This window comes from Salvia miltiorrhiza, chromosome 2, assembly GCF_028751815.1.
Source record: "Salvia miltiorrhiza cultivar Shanhuang (shh) chromosome 2, IMPLAD_Smil_shh, whole genome shotgun sequence".
Taxonomy (NCBI): Eukaryota; Viridiplantae; Streptophyta; class Magnoliopsida; order Lamiales; family Lamiaceae; genus Salvia; species Salvia miltiorrhiza.
In genome coordinates, this window is record NC_080388.1 from 69,747,945 (window position 1) to 69,774,934 (window position 26,990).

General features: G+C 34.5%; 2 protein-coding genes across 8 annotated transcripts; both read right to left on the reverse strand.

The window, feature by feature from the left end:
- Positions 1-1,936: 1,936 nt before the first annotated feature.
- Positions 1,937-8,209, reverse strand: LOC131008752 (uncharacterized). Its single transcript, XM_057935786.1, has 3 exons — positions 8,070-8,209; positions 6,737-6,832; positions 1,937-2,723 (listed from the first exon to the last, which is right to left on the reverse strand). Exon 3 carries the CDS (start codon positions 2,665-2,667, stop codon positions 2,173-2,175), a length of 495 nt encoding a protein of 164 aa, XP_057791769.1. The 5' UTR covers positions 2,668-2,723; positions 6,737-6,832; positions 8,070-8,209; the 3' UTR covers positions 1,937-2,172.
- A 4,005-nt stretch (positions 8,210-12,214) lies between these two features.
- On the reverse strand, positions 12,215-25,392 carry LOC131008674 (serine/threonine-protein kinase BLUS1-like). Of its 7 annotated transcripts, none has more exons than XM_057935644.1 (23): positions 25,059-25,287; positions 24,324-24,347; positions 24,162-24,226; positions 23,736-24,051; positions 21,704-21,958; positions 21,227-21,351; positions 21,073-21,117; positions 20,905-20,986; positions 20,749-20,817; positions 20,510-20,680; positions 20,349-20,414; positions 15,770-15,838; positions 15,566-15,685; positions 15,387-15,460; positions 14,649-14,897; positions 14,059-14,150; positions 13,869-13,945; positions 13,360-13,482; positions 13,246-13,288; positions 12,950-12,990; positions 12,792-12,850; positions 12,662-12,713; positions 12,215-12,531 (listed from the first exon to the last, which is right to left on the reverse strand). In XM_057935644.1, exons 4-23 carry the CDS (start codon positions 23,901-23,903, stop codon positions 12,445-12,447), a joined length of 2,067 nt encoding a protein of 688 aa, XP_057791627.1. In that variant the 5' UTR covers positions 23,904-24,051; positions 24,162-24,226; positions 24,324-24,347; positions 25,059-25,287; the 3' UTR covers positions 12,215-12,444. The 7 variants fall into 7 exon arrangements, with proteins under 7 accessions (XP_057791627.1, XP_057791631.1, XP_057791630.1 ...); XM_057935648.1 differs by having other exon boundaries at positions 12,215-12,553; positions 25,059-25,285; XM_057935647.1 differs by having other exon boundaries at positions 12,215-12,553; positions 24,162-24,347; positions 25,059-25,392.
- Between the last annotated feature and the right edge of the window lie 1,598 nt (positions 25,393-26,990).

Consider the following 26,990-nt stretch of genomic DNA (forward strand, 5'->3'; position numbering starts at 1 on the left):
AGAACGAACAAAAGTACGGTGTGTTTACTATGATGGAAAGGAAGAGAAAAAATATATTTTCACTTATTTCTCATCATTTTCACATATTTATTATGATGGATTTTTTTTTACAGAGATGGTGTAATATTTTTCGGGCAATCTTTTTTCACTCATTTTTCCTTCAATATTGGATAATATTATACTAAGGTAGAAGTGTGAAAAAAAAAATTCAACGTTTTCTTATCTTTTCATCTTTAGTTTTATATGTTTTACAAAAAATCAGGTCACTTTTATGTTTATTTATTTGAGCGGGTAATTTTGATCTTGGAGAGTTGAAAGGAGAAATTAGGAATTAGCCGTTGGCATATAGGTAGAGCCCAGATTCCAGAAATTATACAATCAACACTAACAACTTACTTCCCCTTAAAAAAAAAAAAAGAATTAGTCGTGACAACAACGACTACAATTTTATTTTTAGGCAAAGATCAGAATAAAACAAACAAATCACTTCACAAAAAAGAAAAAAAGAAAAAAAAAATCACGATTCGTCTAAAAAAACAAATCACGATTACCAATTCAAAGAATTGAAGTCCCCAAATCTAGAAGAATGGGGAGAGATAACGTGTGAGCCTATTTGGGGTTCATCTAAAATAGAGACACTTTGATATATTTGGATGAATGATGCATTTGTTCCAATTAAATTTTATCTGTAATTAATTAATATTTTATTATATATTAGATACCTCTTGTAATTTAAAAAAAAACTTGCATCGGATCGTACAATATCTATGTCTATGGCTATTACTATAGTTGTATCCTTTAAATAAGAGATAATTACGTATATAATTCCAAGCTTTAGACAATTTTGTAAATTCGATCAAACTTTAACTTATATTAAGACCCAACTTTATAATTTGTAGTTACATATTAGATCATTCTATTTTTAAGCATGTCTATAAAGTTGAGATTTAGTCACTCATACAACCATTGAAACTTAGAATTGATTGTGGGATTTCAAAACTCATTATTTGGGTTGTCCTCTCGTATTGTCAATTTTGTCATTGGAAGTTCATATCGCAGTTCTATCAATAGAAAAGCTCTAATTACATTGCACCGACTTCCGACTCGATTAATCAATTGTCATACATCAAATGATAAAATTGACATACATGAGGATAACTTAGACAATGAGTTTCAAAAGCCCTCAATCAATTTTGAATTTCATAGTATAAATGTCAAAATTGAAAAGTTAGATTTTAAATGCAATAATTTAAAGTTTGGATCGAATTCACAACAATGCCCAAATTTCAGAATTTAATATGCAATTACATTCTTTAAATAGTAATCGAACTCTTTCATATTGTGAGTTATCAAGTTACTATTTCGCACATAATGTAAGATTATTGTTTTTTATCTTTTTATTTCTATAGACTGTGTTGAAAATGAGAGTGGATAACAAAATGGAGTAATGTTGATTCGCACACACACGTGTGACGTGTATATCAGAATTTAGTTACTCGACCACTTTACACATAGATATAATTGTTGAACATATTTAATTATATGATTTAGAAATAAAAATAGACATCATATTGGTATGTGTAAAATATGGTCCATAATTTACTATATTGACTTTTTTTTTGTAAAGAATATATATCAGTGAAAATATATCACCATCAACTATTTGGTATATTATATATTCCCTCCCTACCCCAATTTAATATGCATATTTCTAATTTGTCTCCTAATTTAATATATATATTTTTTTAATAAAATTATTTCAGACAATCCTATTCCTATAACATATAAATCCCTTACTCTATTTTAATTGCTTAACACTCTCATACAGGTGGAACCTTTATTATACTTACAATATATTTAATTATTTTATTAAAATTTGTGTTATTTTTGAATGAATATTTGGAGGACGGAGGTAAATATTTAGTAATGACAAAAATGAGACATTTCGAAAAACTATAGTCCAAAATGAAGAGAAAAGAGAGGGAAAATTCTTCAAACTTTGTTTCACTAATAATCGGTAAGCCAATAATAACTACAGATGGAGATGGGGTATATATATTTGAAGTGTGCAAAAGGGTAAAACGGTCAATTGGAACAAGTAAAGACCGTTAAAAAATGGTAAAAGTTTTCCCTCGGGAAAGAAATGTGAAAAAAAGTGGAAGTGAAATTCCCCTAATCGCCCTTGTCTTGGAAAGGAATCCCCGTAAAGGAAACCCTACCAAAACCACCCAAATGCCCCAACTCATACAACTCCAACCACACGTCTTCCCCTAATTTCAACTCAGCCCCAAATTCGTCATTTAACAACTCCTCGCCGATATTCACCACGATCTCCGCCGCCCCCTCCCCATCCCCGCCGCGCTTCCGCCGCTCCTCCGCCAGCCGCCGCCTCCTCTCGCGCCGCCGCCCGAGGCACCTCCGCGCCACCGCCCACGGCAGCTTCACGAACGCCAGCGTCAGGAGGTTCACCACCGCGCACGGGCAGCAGCACACGGCCACGCAGTCCGCGATCACGCCGGCCGTGCACGACTGGCACGACCTCCCCGTGCACGCCGCCGCGTCGCCGTCTTCCTCAGTGAAATGCCGGCTCCGGCAGCGGCTCGCGGCGGCGACGCTCGACGAGGAGGACGAAGAGGAGGAGGGTGGGGAGGCGCTGCGATCGCACATTTTCTATTTGATTTCTCTCTCTCTCTCTCTCTCGCTCTAAAATTGGACGCCGATTCCTGCGAGGACAACAGATTCCACGACGCACATTTACACCACCGCAAAAGTTTTCACGCTAAAAACAAAGGATTTTTTTTACTCTTTGATTTCTGCTGTAAAAAAGAGAAAATGAGAGACGTTTCTTTCTTTTCTTTTTCTTTTCCTTTTTATTACTGTAGCAACACAGTGCCGCGTAAAGGAAAATAAAAACTCTTTGGTTTCTGTACATGAAACTGTATACATACATATATATATATATACAAGATAAGATGCATAAATCACTTACACTAATATATAGGACAGTAAAAAATCAACGGGTGAAAACACTGTGACTTGTAGACGAATAATAAAAGTAAAACCAAAAAAATGGTATAAAAACAAAAGCTAATTTGACATATTAAAACCGTCTTTTTTAACTTTGTTATAAAATAAGATCATACCATAAAAGAGAAGTTAAAGCTGCCCTTTATATATATAACCATTTCCAAAAGAGAAAGAATCTCTCTAATGTCTTCATGAAAGCACATCAAATTTTAACTTTCGAGCTATTAATTACTTTTATCTTAAATCAAATTGAACTGATCTGTTATTAAATCAAATTTAGTGATTGAGTTAATTAATAATGAAAAGTAGTAATAAAATAATGTAAAAAGAGAGAGAGAGGGAGGGGTTTTCCCATGCAATTATTCTTATAATTCCAAAGAGGTGCAGAGATCCATGTATTTAGTGTTGAAAGAGTTGAAAGAGTTGCTGAAATAAGAAGAGGGGGAAGCAAATCACAGGCGCAGAGGCGAGCGCGTGCGCCCCAAGCGACCGCAAAATAACATAGTACCATGACTATTAACTAGGCTAGCGCAGAAACTAGGTAGCCCTACCTGAGGAAATATCAGCCTGCTTTCGGTTAATTTTTTGTGGATTTTACACAGATAAATGCCTGCTATAAAGTAATGCCTATTTTAATGCATTTACCTAAATATCACATTATACCAAAATCACCACCAATTGGCCTTTCATTTGCTTTATTTAAATCACACCACTTTTATTTTTACAAAACACATCCTCTTTCATAATTTTGTATCATCTTATACTTCACTTTCGTTATTAGTAGCGACTCATCCTAATTGATGTTATGTACTCCCTCAGTCCCAGCTTTTTGGATGAGTGAATAATTATTTAGTAGAAATGTTTTTATTCGAGTATATTAAATTTAAATCACATGGTCTTTTTATTTATTTTTGGGACGCGATGCACACCAAATATAACAGAGAGGCTAAACCACTATAGTTAGGATACACACATCCAAATTAACACACAAAATATCATGTAACTAATAGAAGGATTTCAAATAGTAGTACCTAAAAATTGATGTTGAAAAAGAGAATATATTTTATTTGGAAATTGTGTATGATAAAAGATAGATAGATGTGGGTTTTGGAGAAGGGAAACATCATATGGAGTATATATAATGAGATGTAGTAAGTATTATATGAAATGAAATAATACGTAAAATAAAAAAATAGTTAAAAATGTGAAGTGTATTAGAGTAGTGCGAGCGTGAGAAGCACTGCATAAGAAAAGGAGAGCTAAAAGAGAAGTAGTTGAGGGGTGAATGAGTGGGTGGAATTATTAAACTGTGGACTAAAACATGAAAGAAAAGATTCAAAATGTGTGTAGCATAGCATAGAGAGAGAGAGAGAGAGAGAGAGAGAGAGAGAGCAGTAAGTAAGGCAAAGGGCAAAGGCAAATGCAGAAGCCTAATGTGTGAAAAAAATGGATGAATGTAGAATGTTGTCATATAATTGTAGATGCATGCCTTCTGCAAATGACAAGCTTTTTAAAGCTTGCTTCTAGTTTGTCTTGCCCATAAATAGGGACCTCTCTCTAATTTCTTGTCTATCTCATCAACACACATCATATTTCTATTTATCCCATTATATATACTATTATTTATTTATATATGTTGTCATACTCTAGGAGATGTAGTATACTTGTACAAACATATTTTCTGCTAATTACTTTTTGGTTTTACTATTACACCCCAAAACAATGTACTATTATCTACAAGTCACAAACTAGGAAAAATAAAAGAAAAATTAATCCATTTTTGGTGAAATTAACTATCAAGAACTATATATTCAGAATCGTGGCTGTGAATATTATTTGTAACTGTATTATCTTGACTTAATTAAGTGTATTAGATTACTATTATCGAAGCCACTCATGTAGCATAACGTGTGCGTGGTGTTTCCAAATTCCAACGTTTTTTTTTTTTGGTTGCAAAACAGAACTATCCAAAGTAAAACCCACCAGTATTATAAATAAAATAACAATTTATATATGTTATACTATATATTTTAGCTTTAATAGTTTTCCTGTACTGAATACTGATCAGTGCAGGCTAGGGAAGGATTTAAATTAAGTATAAATGAAGGAAAGGATCTTTTACCGACGCATGGAACTTTGACATCTTGCTGCATAATTAAATGAAAAATGGTGGTACTTGAAAATACTTTTATATTACTATATGTCTTTCTTCAAGGAGAATTGAAAAGTTATTTATGGAACTCAAACAAATCTGCAAGATCTCCAGTTAATGGAATATACTAATAAGTCGCGAATTTTGAAATGTTTCAACAGTGTCCCCATTTTTTACTTTTAGCGAACTCCCAAATTGTTGGCTTCAAAAATATTACTCCCTTCATCCGATAAATATGCGGCATAAAATTTTGGGCACACGAATTAAGAATAATGTGTAAATTGATTAAAAGCTGCAGGCTAGGATCCACACTTTCAAGAATTAATTTATCAAAAAAAAAAAAGTTTTGTCATTTTGAAACAAAAATACTTGTAATGAAACAATCCATAATAAAATACATGTCACTTATAATGAGACTAAGACGGGGGAGTATTTAATTTTTTTTCCATGCATGTACTTTTTTCTTAAAAATTCTAAGCGGTGGAAAGAATTGAAAGTGTCTAATTTTCTACCAACTAGCTAGAAGAGGGAGATATTAAAACGCTCTAGAGATTGAATTATATCTAATGACAAAAATGGGCCAAAATTCATGCATTATTTAGCAATTAACTATATAATGTATATTTCCCCAGGCTTTGTGAAATGAATCTTACATATAGATTCCCAGTGTTGTAGTTAAATTCAACTTTTATGTGGTAAACTGATACCTCTACACACACACATATATATATATACTCCAATATCAAACTCTTCACAATGAAACTTTTTGGTGTTTGGTTAGAGGTGGGGCAAAGATAATATATGAGCCTGCGTAAATTTTTAAATTAGATATTTTATTAACAAATTAAAAATAAATTATACAATAAAAATAAAATAAAAAGTTAATACATTCACTTAAAAAGTACTCCCCCGTCCCACCTAAGTTGATCAATTTCTTTTTAGCACATGATTAGGAAGTTAGTTTTTGTGTTTAAAGAGTGTTTGATAATAAAGTGAATAAATAGAAAATGTCATTTCATATAAAGAAATTGATAAACTTATGAGACGATCCAAAAAAAATATTGATCAAGTTAATTGAAACAGGAGAAGTATTATTCTGAAATATCACTAGAAAAATAAGTACTTTGACAACTATGTTATAATTCCAAATTAACTACTTTATATATAGCTTATAGATATATGTATATTGGTGAAAATACATTGGATGGTCATCATTTTTCGAGGGCTCTGTGCGATCGTCCACCTTGCAACCCCTCAAAATCGTCCATGTGTTTAATATTTCTATCATGCACACGCATTATATATGGCTTTAGTTGATAGACTTGACATGATAATATGTAACAAAAGAATCATAAGAACATGGCATAGATTGATACTATAGAGTGGGAAATTTAATGAAACTTAACTTCAAAGTCCAATAACTACCTAAAGATCCGTATTTTTTACTTTAAGTAGAACTTTAGGTTTAATTTATGACAGAAAAATCCATTTAAAATAAATTAAGAAAAGAACAAGTTCCAATGAAATGATTCGTAATTAGATTCCACATGGGGTTACCTAGAGTTAATCTTAGCTTCTGGTTTTATGATCCATGCTGAGCTGGCACTCCTCCTATTTTTATACGCAATTAAATTTCTTCAGCTCACTCACCACCTGAAAATTCAAATCAGCACTCGAATTTAACACAGAATTACAAAATCAAAACAAACCCTATCTTAATGCATTCAATGCATGTTTTATTTTAGAACAAAGGAAATCACTCTCTCTTGGTTTCTACTCCTAAATTAATCCTACTCTATTCGATCTATATATTCTTTTTCGATTTTCTGCTACATTTTTATGTGGGCTTATTCAATAATATATCTATACACCATAATATTCATTTTATTAAAGATGAAATACAAAATAAAACTAATCAAATAGTAATACTAAATAACCGGGGCCAGAGGGGGAAATGTGATGACTCTGGCTCTTGTGATCACATATTCACGTTATTCTTGTTAGAAAATGACAATGTGTGTGTCTGTGCGTGTTGATAAATTTTATTTGCAGTGACTTTTTGAGATTGGTTTTAAAAGTCAAATTATAAAAGCAGCTTTAGTTGGTGGGGTACTTTCGGACAAATATATAGATTGAAATTCGAATTGAAATTAATTGTAAAAGATAGTTACACCGATTATCGAACACAAAAAAACAAGATATGTGTAACCAAAATATATAGAAGTAATTGCAATTTTGACTTCAATTCACTTTAAAAAAAGGCTCTTAAAGGAAAATAAAATGAAGAAATTAAACAAAATATAAAAAGCTCAACCAATATTAAATATAGCATGTAATGTGAATAAATAATACTACATGGTATTATAATTTTCAAAGGTTCGTCGTTTCACACACACACATATATATATAGGACTAAGCTTATTAATTCATGCACTCCTAAGCTTACTTACAAATTAAAATCTCATTTTATTTTACGCTCGATGTTTATAAATAATTAGTATATGGTGAGGAAAGAGGTAGAACGTGCAAGTGATTAAGTAGGCGAGGCGAGATTTGTGCCGGGAACTCAAGCAGCAGAAGATGGCTAAAAACTCTTGATTGAGACTGCAACTAATGGCCCCATTTTTATACCCAAAAATAAAAAAATCTTTTGGAGCAAAAAAATGCAGCAGTTGTTGTCTGAACTCAAAGTGATGCTACTCATTTCACAACTCTCTCTCTCTCACAAAACTAAAGCGGGCCCCCATTTCCCGTCGCCACGAAGGAGATTGGAAATAATTGTGGTTGGAATTTTAAACGTCAAAAAGAGGTTGAAATGATTTAGACCAAGAATGTGAAGGCGCACGCACGCATAATTATCTAATTTAATCATCACAAATTAACTACGTACCTCAGATATGCAGCATTTCATTGCAGAGTTTCACCATTTCCAACAATCAAACTAATTCACCTTCACAAAAGTTTTCATCTCATTTACGGTTTTTCTGATATATATGAACACACACACACACACACACTCTCTCTCTCTCTCTCTCTATGTGTGTGTAGATAATATAGATGCAAAATATATATATATATATATATATATATATATATATATATATATTGCTTTAGTATATTTTATATAATATCTCACCTGCCGTTGTCTGTGGCAGTGTGGTTTGAGATCATATTATAATGCTTTGTAAATCTTGACTACAGCAAAGCATTTTTCGAGTAACTTAATGTATAGGGAATATAGAGGAGCATACTTCCATTGTTTATTTATCTTATTATTATTATTATTTTAGAAATTTGGTTAATTGCAAATAAAATCATCGATTTTTATGGGAGAATTTGTAATTACAGCGCCACTTTTGAAGTGTTATAGAAAAAAAAATACTTATTGATTTATTACAATTGGGATCAATTAATTCAACAATCGGAATTGTGACACATGGTATTGTAATTGTGACTTGAGGGTTTGAGGCCACTTTCAAAGTTACCAGATTTTTTGATTAAATTACTAATCTCAATTGCAAATGGAGAATGTATGGTGATTTTATTTGAAAAAAGGTATAGAATGTTACTATAGGTAATTTTGTAAGAATATATATTTTTATAATAGGAGTAATAGCTAAATTTGTTGAAATTTGATAGGGATAATAACCTATAAATTATTAAATTTTGACCAAATTCTAGTTTTGCACATCACAAAAAAAATTGCCTTTAAATTATTGTCCATTTATTTAATTCTAATTTTGTTACTAAGACCCGTTTACCAAATTATAAATTATTAGCCTTAAAATTTAATGGGCTCAATTAGCCGTTCTTGTATAAGAAAAGGAAAAAATGTCCACCCAAATAAAAATATGGAAAAACTAGCCTTTTTCTAACGTAAATGTACAATTATACCCTTAATACTGTTACACACTATTTCGCAAAAGTGTGTAACAGTGTATTTTACACTGTTACACACTTTTTTCGTTTCTAAAAAGTGTGTAATAATATATTTTATATTGTTACACACTAAAAGGGTATTTTAGTCAGAAATGCTATTATTTACATATTTTTATTTGTATGGCTAGAATTTTCTATGACTAAAAGGTTTTGGCTAGACTAGGGTGCTGCCTCTTAAAATATATGTATTTGACTGAGAAAGTATTTAAATGATTCTTTGTTTGATATTTAGCATATAACTAGGGGTTAGAAAATGTGCCCAGAGGTTTAGGGTTTGAATGTGATCTGAGTTTGAATGATTTTTCAATAGATTAAATTAAATAAAACCGTTGTTCCAGTGTTTTTTAAAAATGTGATTTTGTTATAAGAAAAATATATAATTAAGAAGTATTATATTCTCCCCTCCGTCCCAATGGTAACGTCCCATATCTTTTTTGGAGGTCCCATTTATAATGTCCCGGCCCAGAAAATGAAACAATTTACTTTATCTATTCTCTCTACTCATTTACTTTATTTCTCTCTTACTTTTTCACTATTCTCTTTATTTTTCTCCTCATTTATTTTATCTATACATCTACATTTATTTTATCTACATTTTCTTAATTTGTATGCTTCATTTTTTTGGAGACATTATTATTAAGATGGAAGGAGTACTACTTATTTTTTACAACGATAATGGTACTAAGACATGCAGTAATTCTAAATTAGATTAAATGCAACTCTTTCCATACTTGCAAATTTACATTAAATTAAGATCAATAAAAAAATCGAATGAACTGCAATAGTAGTCATTTTAAATATTTGAAAAGGCATGTTTCCATTATAAGAAACGGATAAAGTATCCCTTTAAAATAACTTAGTGGCTGAGTTTGTTCAAATTCGTCGAAGGTTATGGATTATAAATTTGAGTTTATCACACTTAATTTTTCAAATATAATTTATTTGTCTATATAATTTGGAGACTATTGCATGTGAATGTGCGTTCATTCAGTGCATACTAAAAAAGTGTGTGGATGTGGGTTCCCACTTCCCATGCATGAATACCAAAAAAAACAAAAATAAAAAATTGATAAAGCATGTAACACGGCTAAATTTTGATTGTACTTGCTAATATATACTTTCCTCGCTCCACAAAAAAAATGTCTTAATTTTTCATATATGTCATAATTTATCTTTAATGATAATTTATGGGTCTTTTTCTCCACTCACGAACTTATGAGCCCATTTCTCATCTTACTAATTTAATTAATTTTTTCTACTTTTCTTAATTTGCAGATCTCTTTCTTCACTCACTAAATAAACAACATAAATTTTCTCAAAATCCGTGTCATCCTTCCTTAAAGCATCTTTTTATGGACGAATGAATTACTATATTATATTTCACATGATGGAAGTATGTTATAACATACATAAGTAACATAACTATGAAGTTAGGAAAATCACATGAATTTAACACATAAGTTAATGAGATAATTGTGAGTATTTAAATTTCAATTTTGACAATAGATATGTAATTTCAATCTGATTTTTAAAAGAAATAGCTAGATCACTTAAGTTGGCATGTAGAATATCCAAAAATCAGAAAGGGAAATTCGATGTTGTCCTCATCGTCTTTTGTCCTCAAGGCGAGTTCTCCCATCCTCCATAACTCAAAAAAAATAAACTTACCTTCATGATGATATTTGGAAGGCGATAAAATAAAACAAGTGGTTTCTCATCAGGTCGCTTGCTACTTAAGACCTGTCTCTTTATTTATTTATTTGATGTTAATTAAAAAATTAATATTTTAAATAAATTATTTAATAGATTCTAATTAAGAATGAATAAAGTCTAATTAAGAATTAATAAATCTATTAACAAATTCTAATTAAATTTAATTAAAATTAATTATTATTTAGTAAATATATAATTAATATTAAACTATATTATGTAATTAATAATTAATTGTTTGTCACAAGAATGATAAAATGTAGAAATGCTAAGCGACCAGATGGTATTTTTGATTATAAAAAATGAAAATAATAAAGATAATGGTATGTTTTGTCTTTTGCTATCCTACATGACTGTATACAAGTTTACCTATTACGGTTTGATGGTACAAAATTATTCAATTGCACGTCCCCTTGTCAATTGAAAGGAAAAAAGGGCCTCTGCTCTGTGGGCCCAAGTCTTTATGGACGCATTACACAAACATCTTGTATTCACCATTATGTTCCAATCTTATATTTATTTCTTTTTTAACATTAATACTCCTAAATCAATATTTTGGGAGATTATATAAAAGCTCAGCAGGAAACTGCATGTAATGCAACTTTTTCTTTCATTTTGCACTTTTTCGAGTGTATTAAATTCGTGTTCCTAACGTGTGAAACAGGAAGAATGCTATATTCTTGAGATTGTTGGAGTAGTTAAATTTTTGGTTAATTGTCTCACAATAATAAAATTTTGACCATCTTTGATTCTGCTCATAAACCTTAAAATTTGTCCCAAAATATACGAAGTTGACTAATTACTTTTTCATATCATATTAATTTTAAAATGTACTCCCTCCGTCCCGCGAGTCTTGACACGTTTGGGTTCGGCACGGAAATTAAGGAATTGTAGATTAGTGTTTTAAGTGTGTAATTAATAAAGTATAAAATTAATAAAGTAGGAGAAAAAAGGTAATAAAAGTGATAAAGTAGGAAAGAGAATATAATAGAGAATGTAATAATTATTATCCAAAAAAGAAACGTGTCAAGACTCGTGGGACGGCTCAAAAAAAAAGTGTCAAAATTCATGGGACGGAGAGAATATTCCAATTCACGTTTTTTAAGACAATTACCCCTTAAATTTTACACATACAATGAGCTCTACTAAAGCCCTTAAATTGTTATACCACGTACAAATGTAATAAAAAATCGATTAGATCAGCCGTGTTATACTTATATTACACAAACATAACGCTCATCTTTGAATCAAATTCTGTTTATTGTATATATATGTCAAAAATGAATTAAATTGTGTCCATGACAACGAAATTGACTGATTTACATGCTCGTAATTTACATCTTATGTGAATGATGGTTATGATTGAGTCGCATAGCATGCAGCCAGTGGTACTAAGCAATTATTCTGAATGCTGGTTCAAATTAATTAATTACAATAATGGAACAACGATTTAAAATACATAACACCATGCCACTCGTCACTGGGAATACCAACACTGCTAACATTCACTACGCTGCACAATTCACATATCCCCACAAAATCATTGAGTCGAAGCATGCCGACAGCTCCTTCTTTGCAGGAAACAGATCAAAGAAGTACGAGGGGGAATGTCGTCATCATAAATCGTTGTGTGCCGTCCTCGTTTCCTTGCGCTTTTCTCCTGGAAACTCGATATTATCGTATCTTGTCGTCTTGCTTGAGTACTGCATTTAATTTTCTTTCCAACTGTGAATTGAAAGTGAGAAGAACCATTCATGTTGTTTTGAGCAGAGAGGTTGCATCAATCTGAAAATCTTAAATAGTTATATTTCAATATTTGCAACACAGACAAACCTGAGAATTCTTGGCCTTTACTCTCTGGAGTTCCTCAACTACACTTCCAATGCTGAAATTTGAAACTCGTTTCAGCGAGGTGATGATAATACAACACGATCCCTTAGTATACAGGAGTTCGATTTCATACCTTTGTTGCAACTGAATAATCTGAGATTGCAACTCTCGCTCCTTAACTGTCGGGTTTATCTGCACAGAGTGAAAAAAAGAATCGAATAAATATTATTTATTCTCAAGCATTACAAACTCTATACATCAATGAATGGTTTTATTAGAAAAAGCTTATACCGGAGAAAGTGTTCCAGCTTCTGTTAGCTCTGCGCCATTACCTGCAGACAGCATAAATCAACTACTTTGAAGTTGACACAAAAGATTGACCCCTTGGGCCTGTAGCCACTATAGCAGGGCCCACCTTTTCACAAGTCAAGAAAAAAAAATCCAAGAAACAACAAAGAGAGAACATGACAAAAGTGTTTTGTTGACAGAGGGGGCGGCCAAAAAAAATTAGCGACATCCAACTAAGCAAGCAATCAAAAGTTAAAATAGTACACACTGCCGTAGATATAAGGTATAAATGGCATTACCAGATGGTTGCTCCAACATCTTCATCAATTTAAGTATCTCATCCTGGCAAGATGAACAGAAACGTTTCAGCAACAAATCATCAAAGAAGATTTGACTCAGTAAGCGGTGCGTACTCTTTGTGCAGTGTTCTGATGCAGGATGAATTGCAACGATGGAAGAACTAAAGCACTTGAATGGCTAGGCATTGTTGGGCTAGTTGAACCACAAGAAACCGGGCTTAACAAGTTCATCGAACCCTGAGTGAAGAGATAAGTATCCATCAAACCAAAAATTGCAGACTTCCACAATCCGTGTCACTATTTCAAAACCACTAAAGTGCTAGGTGCAACTAGCAGCACACTTATCATAGCCAATACATGTGGAAACTTGACACCCTTATGATACATTCTAAGTGATCTATGAGTTAACTGAACCACGCAGCCCAGTTAACAAGACCAACAAGAGGCAGGGAGGAGCTTCTTAACTAGGCTTAGATGAGCACAATACAACAAGTGTTCGAACAAACCAAATAAAAACAAATAGAAGAGAAAAGAAAAACACAACAATGACTGGAAAAGGGCATATAGAGAGCCCATCTTGGTTCCACGCGCATAATATATTAGTATGAGTTCAAAAAGTGTACCTTGGGACTCACATCTGCTGATGTGACTTTGAAACGTCCTCTACGTTCTACAACAGCACCTTCTGATGCATCGTCCCCTAAAATGGATAACATTAGTATATTCAAAGGATACAGATAATCAAAAACAAGACTGGAAAGGAACATCATGTCCATCTCAATCAGCAAATTATATGACAGTGTAATGCATTACCAGCATTAGGAATACAAAAATCTTTCTTGTGACGATGCTGCAGTGGACCACTATAATTCCGTTCTACTTGATATCTTGGTTGCAGATGTTCCCTACATTTTAATTAAAAACGAATTACTTGGAAATGCAAGAGACAATGCATATAAGTAGGAAATAAGATGACTTTGATAGACTTTCATCCGTGTAATTTATAAACATGTTTCCAATGAATCACAGGATCTATCCATAAGTAAATACAGGAATGTTTCATGATGCAAGATGTTCCCATGTAATCATAAAGCAGTGGAGTAAATGCTGGAGAGGTTGAACCTCCAAGCAATTTGACAATTCAGTTTTTCAACAAGAAGGAAATTATATTGATCTCACTCGAAAGATATTTGATCTCAAAAGTTTCAAAAAAGGCTAAACTAAAAGTTATAGATGAAATAGGGAACAGAGAAAATATTGGGCATCTTCAACAAAAGATGCATTTTACAAAAACGTGGCACCACATAATGGTGGAAGTATAAGCAGAGATTGAAGAACAGTAAATCTGAAGGTAAATGTATTAGAGGCAACCCAAAATAGAATTACTAATGAAGAATATGTACCTATCCCCATTACCAATAAGTTTTTTGGGGGAAAGCACATATTCCTGTAGTAGTGAGCCGCTGGAAAATTTTCTACGCCCTGCAATAGAAGAATGAGATGAATCCACACCATCATTTGCTCCTGCTTCTCGATCCACAGCACTTATAGATGACTGTTGCTGATTTTGCTGTTCAGAATCTGAAGGCACGGAATCTCTTGAAGTTGGACTACCAGCAGCAATATCGTCTTCACAAACATCAAAACAACCCCTGTATTGAACAAAAGGGAGTCATACACCTAGAGGAAGAAACGGCTATAAAAGTATTAACTGCCAAAAGAAATTAAGATGATGAGATGAAATGTTCGGTAAGTTGGTAACCAGCTACCCAAAAGTTCTATAATTCAAGAAGTTGGTTTGAGTACATAGACGTGACGTCATACACACAATATGCCCACTTATAGATCCAACATGAGAAACAAGTGACGCAGGCCATTAGTATCTCTTAAATTTTGTTAGAAGCAGTTGATAGAGGCCTAAATCAAGAAAACTAAAGCTCAAAGTCATCATTCTACTGTCATCTTTTTGACATAATCTTTTAAAGTTATCAGAGAATACAAGGTCATTTATTATAAAGGTTAGATATTAGGATCAACAAGAATCACATATCAGCAACTACGTACCCTACTGATACCTAAAATAAAAAAGCATTCTTAACGTACAGAAAGAAGAGAAGAGGTCAATAGATTTGATAGCATACTTTAGAGCCTGAAGAGGTTTCATTGGAAATGCAGCAAGAGAATCCTCCATATTAGGTAAATCATTGAGCTCATCCTAAGAAAATAGAAACAAATATTTAAAAAAGAATTGAACTACAGACATCAGAAAGAAAATGGAGGGAGATAATAAGAATTGGAGCTAATGATAAAAAAGCAATACCTCGAAGTGAGATGCAGCTTTGGAATCATTATCCTTCTCAGAGAACAAACTTTCCTGAGCATCAGCATGCTTCCCACTAATACTTGCATCTTCAGAATTTGAGATACAATCATCTGGAATCTGCAAGCATCAAGAGATATTACAGAAGCTGGAACTTTTAACAAATCAACCAATATCACCAATTTATTAGAGGCCATGGCATACAAGGGCAGCTTGGTTCTTCAAATCATCCAAGTTGAAATTCCAGGCACTGATTCCCCGAATGTACTCTTGCTGCATACAAAAGCTCACGATAAGGGATGGCTAGAATCATCATACAAGTGCATAATAATGCCATAAGGGAAATCACATTTCCAATAAAGCTTATCATGCTGGTCCTTGTTTTCTAAAAGTAAAAGTTGACATTAGATGCAGCTAGACTTGCATTCTACGCATATCAAAGCATTATGTCAAACATCTCGCGATACAGCCATCTATAAAACCACATTCGGATGTATGTAATGTAAATAAATCAAATTGCATATTCTTCACCTATCCTGTCTTCCTACCTATATCACGTTTAATCTAGTACTTTTGCAGCCATGTTCATCAATTATTTCATCTCTACTGACTAGCTGATTTGATGCACTCTTCATTTGTAAGCATCAGAATACAAGTTTCATAATGTAGCATCCTAGCTATTCAGCCTGGAAAGAAGTGAGTCAGTGACATGCACTCCCAAACAACTACAATTTTTTATCATATTTTTTATTCATATTTTATTCAAACTCAAGTTATTCAACATGTATGACACATGCAGTTTTAACTTGGAAGCTGGTTTCTGATACCATTCTAATTGTTGGGAATTATAGACGCCAATAATTCCGCCCAGGATCAAAGATCAAATGTGACGCAATATTTTGGATATCGACCGATATGAAACGACAAGAAAAAATGACACCGATATTTTTAACGTGGTTCGGCCAAACTGCCTACGTCCACGGACCCACACCAATATATTAGAGAATCTCAAAAGGAGGAGTACAACAAAAATACCACAATGTATTTTGTATCTGCCTACGCAGAGGCCATCTCTCAACTCACTTTTATCACTCGTGTATAACTTCCACACTGAAGTTTTCTCTCACAAGATTTTTCTCTCTCTCTAGCAAAATTTTCCTTCAGCTTGGTGGTGTTGTTCTGGGGTTTTGGGGTGATTTTTGCAGGTTGCTGCCTTCTCTATTTATAGGCAAAAGACTGCCTCCAAATGAATAGTATCTGCAGCAGTTGTTGAAAGATTGGCCGCAATGCTTGAAGAAAATAGCAGCACCTTTTTGACCTTAAAGCCATTTGCCATAAAAGCTTGGAAAATTGGCATGGCTATAATAGTAGCCCATGCAGTAGCCTTATTTGACCAACAATCTCCCACTTGAAGACTGATTTCAATCTGTCTTCAACACCTCGATCAACGCAGCAGTCTTTCTGTCTTAACTGTAAAGACATAACCGGTAGTGCTTCTCCTGCGATCTACCGCACCGGCAAAATCTGCATCTACAAAATCTTGTAGTGCTACATCACCTCGTCGAAAGCACAATCTTCTATCAGTAGATCCACGTAGATATCTCAATATCCACCTTACTGCTTCCCAATGCTGCTTTCCAGGATTTGCCATAATTCTGCTCACAACTCCCACTGCATGAGCAATATCTGGTCTAGTACAGACCATGGCATACATCAGACTTCCAACGGCTAAGGCGTAAGGAATTTTAGCCATGAAGTCTCTTTCCTCCTTTGTCTTTTGAGAGTGCTCTTTGCATAGGCGGAAATGGTTAGCTAACGCTGAGCTAACCGGCTTAGCACTGCTCATGTTGAATCTTTGCAAGATTCGATCAACGTATTTGGCCTGAGACAACTGCAAAACACCTTTTTGCTTGTCTCTGTAAATTCTCATCCCGAGAATTCGCTTTGTTTCTCCTAAATCCTCCCCTCAAACCAAGGACCACATCATGTCCTCCCTCGAACGACAATCCATACATCTTGCACCGCCGTTACCACTCAACGGGACTCGCTGCCTGACCACATTATCAGGAAGACTTTCGATACAAGGAACCACCGTATTCAATCGTGAGTTCACTGGGGGTACACCTCCGTATATCTTGCACCGCCGTTACCACGCAACGGAACTCGCTGCCTGACCACACTATCAGGAAGACTTTCGATACAAGGAACCTGAGGTCGAGATCACAAATGTGTACATACGCGACCCAGCCAAATACTTTTAAGTGAGAAAGTTTAATTTCTTTGCCACTCAAAACTTCCTCCGGTATTCTGTACTCCAATGGTACAGATGTCCCACGGTTAACGAGATATGTCGTTGTGTTGACAGCTTTTGCCCAAAATTATGTTGGCAATCCTGCATGTATCCTCATGCTCCTAGCTCTTTTTGTCAACGTCCGGTTCATGCGTTCTGCGACTCTATTTTGTTGTGGGGTCCCTGGCATTTCCAACTTGATGCCATTCTGGTAACAAAATTTCTTGAACGCCATATCTTCGTATTCTCCGCCATTATCGGATCTCTTTATCCGTAAGCCAGTTTCATTCTCCACCATGGCCTTCCACTTCTTGAACGCCTCAAACACCTCTGACTTTTGTCTCAAGAAGTAAACCCACACCTTTTTTGAGTGGTGAAAGTCACAAAGGTAAGACTTTCCGCCAACGGATGAAACTGCTACTGGGCCCCAAACATCTGTGTGGACTAACTCAAGCTTTACTTGCTTCAGAGTTCTACCACTTGTGTTGAAACTCACCCTCTTCTGGTAGTTTCCCTTTCGAATGCATATACTTGAGCCCTTTCTGGCTCATGTGCCCAAGTCTTTGGTGCCACAAATTTGCATTCTTCTTGCTATCAGCAACTGCAATTGTCACACACGCATTCATCGTTGTGTATAGGCTGCCAGTATCCTTGCCACGTGCAAGAATCATTGCGCCCCTAGTGATTTTCCAACAATCACGTGAGAGGTGTGTATCACATCCTTCTCTCGACAATTGCTTGACAGAGATCAAGTTATTCCTCAACTTTGGAATATGTCTCACGTCCTTCTCCTTCATACAGATTCATTGAGTTTGATCTGTACTTCTCCTTCAGCCACAACATTGGCTTCGGTCTTTTTCTCGTTTCCCTTTGAAGGTACTTTACACTGCGTTCTGTAGTGCCCGACCTGACCACAGTTCCAACATTCAATAAACTTTGATTTGTTGGAATTCTTGTGGATCCTGGAGCTCTGCCTGCCATTCCTTGACTTGCTCCGTCCATGTCCTTGACTTCTGGATTTTCCTTCAAGGGTTTATACAGGTCTTTCTGGTACAAGTAATCCTCCATTTGCATTTTCCAAAAAATCCAAAATTCACACCGTTGAATTTATCAATTTTGGAAATTTTATCGTCTGTCGACATTGCTCCCACTCGATATGGACTCCTTGGATCGTTTCTGATTTTTCAGCTAACCACCGTGTTTAGAACACCTTTTGTCGACAAATCGGAACCGCCGACAAATTTCACTATTCACGAAATTCACTATTCACGTGAATAGTAACAGCGAAAAAACATCAGAAAATATCTGCCACCACCGTGGCTCTGATACCAGTTGTTGGGAATTATAGACGCCAATAATTCCGCCCAGGATTGTTGTTGGGAAATTAGACACAACTAATTCCGCCCGGGATCAAGTGTGACTCAATATTGTGGATATCGACCGATATGAAACGAGAAGAAGAATGACACCGATATTTTTAACGTGGTTCGGCCAAACTGCCTACGTCCACGGACCCACACCAATATATTAGAGAATCTCAAAAGGAGGAGTACAACAAAAATACCATACTGTATTTTGTATCTGCCTACGCAGAGGCTATCTCTCAACTCACTTTTATCACTCGTGTATAACTTCCACACTGAAGTTTTCTCTCACAAGATTTTTCTCTCTCTCTAGCAAAATTTTCCTTCTGCTTGGTGGTGTTGTTCTGGGGTTTTGGGGTGATTTTTGCAGGTTGCTGCCTTCTCTATTTATAGGCAAAAGACTGCCTCCAAATGAATAGTATCTGCAGCAGTTGTTGAAAGATTGGCCGCAATGCTTGAAGAAAATAGCAGCACCTTTTTGACCTTAAAGCCATTTGCCATAAAAGCTTGGAAAATTGGCATGGCTATAATAGTAGCCCATGCAGTAGCCTTATTTGACCAACACTAATTTTACCAACAACTATGCATACATGTTATTGGCCATGTGAGAAGTGCTCAAGGCTCAACTCCCATGGAACTGGGTTGTGAGCGAGTAGGATTGACAGGGAGACAGAGCTTCCTTGGAAGACATTCCAACCCTGATGTTCTTTATTACTCGGCATGAAAGGTCCCTTAATGCAAAAAATGAACCATTTCTCATACCAAACGTCCTATCAACTGCATGCCATAATAACATGCATATTTTATTCTAACTTCCAGACCATCAAATTTGATCCTACAATTTTTTGGAGAATAATTTCCTGATAGGTATCAGATTTTTAAAAGAGAGAATAATAGAATCTCTATATTAGTAGATATGATAAGGAATCTAAACTTCTCTTTGCAAAATGGATAGCCCAAGTTCAATCAATTTCAAGAGAAAACTGAAGATCAGGCAATCTAACAGAAATCACTTCTAATTCTATTGAATGTCCCTTAACATTAGTATTAGATTTCTAAACAGATTACGGTAATATTTAAATTTTGTTCTTAGATAAATTCAGAACATTAGACATGGTTCATTCCTAACCTGCGACAGGTGTTCCTTGTCCTCATACAATGCCTTATTTTGTACAAGCATATCTGCTTCTTTTGCCTGTAATAGTAAAGAAAAAAACACTGATAGTTAGGCATAATTGTAATAAATTATGTTTAAAGGTAACAAACAAGAGAAAGGAAAGAGCGTGAGACCTTAAGGATCCTAAAACGTTCTCCTAGAGGCGGCATGCCGGCAAGGATGCCGCGCTCCAAATAGTCAATTGAGCGTGCATGTTTAAAGAAGGGATGCCTCAAAAGCTTTTCTGAGGTGGGGCGTTTTTTGGGATCCTTCACCAAACAAGCTGCAACCATCTCTTTGAAAGACTGCAGACACTTGTATCTTAGCAATAAATAAAAGAACAGGATCTAGTTTCTAGTAGAAAAGGATATACCTTAGAGAACCTCTTGTCTCGTTCGTAGTCCAGACCTGGAGGTGCATTTTGTAGCGTCATCAGTAGAACCTGAATTAAGCATCATAAGACCAATTATTTTTTCACCATATTTAATATGGCGAATAACGATATAAGTAAATGAATAGTCTTATTAACCTTCATAGGTGGGTACTTGGAGAAAGGTGCATGACCATGAGCAAGTTCAAGTGCTGTGATTCCAAATGACCAGATGTCTGCTCTGTGAAATAAGTCACAAAACGACTTTAGATAAATAACTCTCTTTAGATATTGAAGATGGATATATAACTCTCTTTAGATACTCACTTGAAATCATAACCATGTAATTGCTGCATGACTTCGGGTGCCATCCTGTTCCAGAAATGTATATATAAAAATAAAAAAGCTCCAAATAACAAATTGTTGTTCCACTGTGAGAGAACCTAAATGATAAAATTGTCATTCATGAGAGATATTTTACCAGCACGGCGTTCCAACAAAAGTATTCCGAGTACGCTGACGATCACCTGTATCATACATGCATGCAGAGACTCCATAGTCACCTAATTTAACGGCACCATTAGAATCAAGCAGTATGTTCCCAGCCTGTGATATCATATGAAAAGAGGTAAATCAAGTCATTACAAATTTGCAATTGGCATAACAAAAGAAGGATTGTTTCTTCGAGCACACAATGCGACAAATCATACATTACATGAGACTATGTATTGCATGTGAACTAGTAAACATCCAAGCCAGATGAATTGATAGTATAATTAGAAGTAGCTTTGATTTCACGAAGTCCTGCCAGATAACAGAATGCAATAATAGTTCCAAGTGCAAAAGCAGATCATGGTTTTAACTCAACAATTAAATCAAACATGAAATAAGAACATGCAAGGGAAATGCCAAAATAGAAGTAAAATCAAGTAAGCAAGTAGGGAAATATTGTTAATACCTTCACATCTCTGTGGATATGCCCATGGCTGTGAAGGTACACCAGAGCTCTTAGGGTCTCACGCAATAATGTAGCAATAACAGGTTCCTCAAAGCCTTCCGGATAAGATGATTTCATAATGTGTAGGCAAGATCCACCTGCCATGTAAGGCATTACAACCCATAGATTATGACCAGCGGTGAATGAGCAGTGAGCCCGCAAGAGATTTGGATGGTCAATCAGAATCATGGTTTGAACCTCTCGCCGAATGCCATCCTATTATGTTACAACCAAACAGAAAAAATTAAAGACAAGGACAATATGGGAGAGGATTACCTAGCAACAACATGAAGTACCACTTTTGCAGTAATATTCTTAAGGGAGGCTTTTAACCTGACCTTGACTTTAACAAAATCCAACCTTCAATTAATAACAAAGCAGTACCAAAACTTTCGCTATTTTAACAGAGCCAACACCCAATCAAATGACGGCACCATAAACCTGAGCTGGCTCACCAGATTCTTATGTGCCATTTCAATAAACAATTTGTGTGGGGAAATTAAAATTCTGAGCTTAATCAATGTGACCAATTAAAAACAAATGCCAGCAAGGGGGGCGGTCCAGCGGTTGTGGCAAAGTTTTACATGATTCTGGACCAGTTGCAGATAAAGTGGGGATGCACATGAATATTGGAGAACAGAGAAACAATTGGAACAGTCTTCTTCAGCTTTTCATCAACGTTCTCACTCTAGGCCCGCCACCATGAGGATCATCACCTCCATCAGCAGCTACTGCGATAATAGATTTTCTAGCTTATAGAAGAATAACAAAATGCTGCAAGATTGTTCAAGCTGCTTTAAAATCAATCCATTAGACCTATTCAAAACCCAATTGCAGAAACGATGGAAAAAGTATCAATGCTTGACAAGGGCTATCAACTCCCTCTCCAGAGGATGACGCTCATGTGTCACATCCCGATGGTGGTTGGGTTGTGACGCTCACTGTCAGCAGCAGCACATTCGCGAGAGTGGAAATCACCTTCCAGTACTAGGGGAAAAGTAGGAATGGTTACAGAAACAATGCATGACTTTTTGAACGAATGAAAAAATCAACTGATTCCAACTTGAATGAAGAGGATTTGGAGAAGAGAGAATGGAAAAATCCAGGAAATGAAGGTGGCATTATAGTTGGGGAATTACAATTTACAGCCTTGTTATTCTAATTTGGGTAGAAATTACATGTAGGAATCCACGAGCCAACTCACATTATGGTGCCCAAATTTCATTTAGTAGTTAAATTTGTTAAAATAGTGAAAGATCGGCAACATAATGTGATTAATTGAAGGTCGGAGCGTTTTTGTGAAAGTCATCAAAGGTCGGAGCATTTTTATGAAAGTCATCAAAGGTCAGGTTAAAAGCTCGTATTGTCCCTATTTTGAATAACTTAGACAACTATTAGCCTGATATTAAGTGGGCTCGGGAATCGGAAACATTCATTCATCATGCAGAATAGATTCGGTGGCAAATTAGTTATTTTCAAATCCCTGCTTCTTAAATGCAGTCCACCAGTCCTTTTACTCCAAGTTCCTTCTTATTTTCTGGCATAAGCAACTCCTAACAAAAGTTTAGGATAGAAAATTGGAAGACTTTTTTATGCCATATGGCCATGGCTCCCCGGCAATCTAACCATATAATATTTCAATCAATAAATCATGCACATCATCTACTCACAAAATCAAACATGTAAACATTACAACAGTGGAGTTAGCGTATAGCAAGAGCTATTAGACTATTGTCGATGTGGAACAATACTCTCAGATAGTGATGTTTTATGTAGAGTATATCACGTTTCCACATACTCAAGCAAATCATTCTTCAAAATAAATCTATGCCAGGTAGAAGACAAAAGAAAGAAATGAAGAATTCAAAGTTAAAATATATTATCACGGCAAACAAGCAGGAAAGTGAACATGAACCCAAAAGGTGACATGGTACAACAAATTGGGACCGTATTCAATTTCAAACTAGAATAAGTTCACAATAAGATGACGTACCAAGTCATTGTTGCACTTCTCAAGATCAAGAACCTTTATTGCAACAACCTCATTAAGTGGAATACAAAGAGCTCTATATACAGTAGCACTGACACCCTCTCCAACTTCCTCATATAACTCATAATCTTTAGCATCAAGAGGAAACTTTTTAGCTGGTTCTTGTGACATGATTCCTTAGACCACAATGAATAGTCTTCTACACATAGATGTCCAAATAACCATCAACTGGATACACGCAAAGAAGGCTGGTGTTGAAATAATGTTCTCCTCCCACAAATTAATTTAACACTGCCCCTTTCCAACACAATATTTGCAGCTGCAACAAATCGAAACGAGATTCATTAAACTCAATGCTTATACAAAAATAGTCTCCAACTGTATTATTTTTCAGCCACAGAATATTCAATTTCATCAACAGATACTCACCACATACGTGTAGATAAACAACATAGTATCTCAACACTTATGAGGAAGTGATAATTTAACCAGCCCTATGAATAGAAAACCGTTTTAAATCAGATCATGTTCCACACTTCTTTTAGGAAACTTGAAATATAAACTCAAGAACTTCAGCGAAGACTGTCAGACCAAACTCAGCAAAACTTTATATATCTGCACATTTCAGACAATAAATGTTAGGTGGATATCAACATCATGCAGTTAGGTAAACATGGATAGAAATATAAAAAGAAAATGCTCAGCATTCATACAATCCATATCAGGTTTTGATAATGAGTTGAATTAGAGTGAGCTATTACAGTGTTTGAAAGTCTGCTTCCCATTGACTGACAATTCTGAAACAATTCTGTAATTTAGGAAAATTTCCACTCTTCAGAATTAGTTGCCAATTGCTATTACAGATGGAATCTACACCTTGTTTCAACCAAGTCGCTGATTGTTGGCAAAATCATCAAATCAATGACTTCATAAACCCAAAAACCTATGCAGAAGCTTGTATACCTAATCGCCGAGTAACGAATAAACAATTGCTCCCTTCACGATCTTCTAGCATCACAACTAAACATATGCCACTACAATATGTAACGATATTGAAAAAGATAGCAAATAACTCGACATTTCCGAAGGATCAATCCCGAATGCAGAGACTCAAACACATTCTATCACAAAGCTACCAATCAAATCATAACACAAATATTCGTCCACACGCAGAATTCAGCTTTGCGCCAACACTCGATGTAAATAATACAAACTCTTGCATTCAGGCAAACAGAGCAAGGTAATCACAACACGCAGGCACAAAGCCACAGAAATGGAAATCGGAAAACTAATCGGCATCCGTGCGAATTGTCATTGCAGACAAACCTAGGGTTTCCAGGCCGGATAATCTCCGGAAGCGAAAGGAAAGTTCCAAAAAACGACGGAAACAAAGACGCAGAGGGGAGAACGGCGTCGTCTAGCTCCGTCGTTTCGACTTCTCCGCCATAGACGTCGTCGAGAAAACCACCATTTGATTCAGTATATAGATATATTTATATAGATATGTAAAACTCTTCCTGTTTGCGGGTCTTCGGTTGAATGAATCTTCACCACGTAGTTTTATGGATGGTATTTCTTACTTCTTACTAAATCATATAGCCATATTTAGTTACATTTCCGCCAATTTTGGACTCATTTTTTTTATTTCTTCTTGCTTATTTCACCGAATTATACTTTAAATCTTAAACTAGGTATTTTAGAGCTCAAATTCTGGCACCTAAAAGATTAGGCTGAAATATAAATTAAATGACGTCGAAAAGAGAATGCAGTGTGGGATCAAAACTTTTCTTTTTTGTTGTTGTTATATGAAATTAAACAAAATAATAACAATAGTTGTCGCTGAAATTAGTGTATTGTAATCAATGATTCAAGCTATAAGTTTCTCTTTTCTTTTTCAAGATGAAGTAAATTATATTATTTATATATATTGTACAAAATTGAGCGAATAAAGTGTGTTTTTTTATATATAAAATGATGATGTTCATATCAATTCATAAAAATATTTTCCTTTAACCAAGGCTCAAATTATCTAATATGCGTGAATACGGTAATTGTCAATAATCTTAAGAGTTAATTTATACAAGATTTAGTGTGTGTGTATGTCTAGCGATAAGAGGTTAATGCCCAAAACCTAAAATTCTTGGTTCAAGTCCTCCATCGCGCAATTTTTAATTTTTTTTTATTTACTTGTGTAATTTATCAAACAAATTTACCCAATGTCTTTGAAATAACTCTTCCATGAAAGCCTTAGTGGGTTAGTTTTTATTTACTCCATTTTTTTATTTGCTAGCGTGTTTCTGTTGCAATTTATAATTAGTGTATGATTCAGTCATTTGAAATAATTTGTTATTTATTTACATCGTGTTTATATTGCAATTTATAATTAGTAATTGTGTATGATTCAGTCATTTGAAATCATTTGTCATAGTGATGTACAATGATAATGAAGGTTTCATAAAATTCACTGGATAAATCTACGTTTTCGGCTTGGGTGATTCTATTCATAGCAACTGCAATAGTAGATTCAACAACAACAATTATCATTACATTCTATCTAAAATTGAAAATATCTTTTGATGAATTATGTAGTTGAAGTAGATTATTTTATTTTATTTTTAAATATTTTTTACATTTATTAATATTATAATTTTATTTTATATTTATATTAATTTATTTCAATATTCGTTGTGGATAAACATATAATAATACAAAATATAGAAGTACGATAACTTGAGCGTGGAAAATAAACAAATTCGTTAAAGAATATAGTATCAAATATTATACTTATTAAACTCGTATATATGATGTGTCTCAGATCAAACAGTATTTCGATTTTCTTTTTGAAGCAAAATCAATAGTTCTATTAATTGACAGTGGCGATTTAGAGATGATAATTTCCACGGGCTTCAACTAAATCCATATATAGAGTAATAACCATTCTCATCAACTAGGCATTACCTGCACTGCACAAAAATATGCAAGAAAATAAGAAAGTTTGTAATGTCATACTCCCTCCGCCCACAAAAATAGTCATAGTAAAAGTCGATATAAATTTTAACAAAAATAATTATTATATTGTGAGTGAAGAAATGATCATATTTTAAAAATTATGTTTATAATGATAATTAATTGTAGCATTGTAAATGAAGGATATGGTCGATCATGTGATAAATAATTTTCCAAAAATGAAAAGGGACTAATTTTTGTGGACATTCCAAAATAGAAAAAAAAAATACTAGTATTTTTTATGGACGGGGG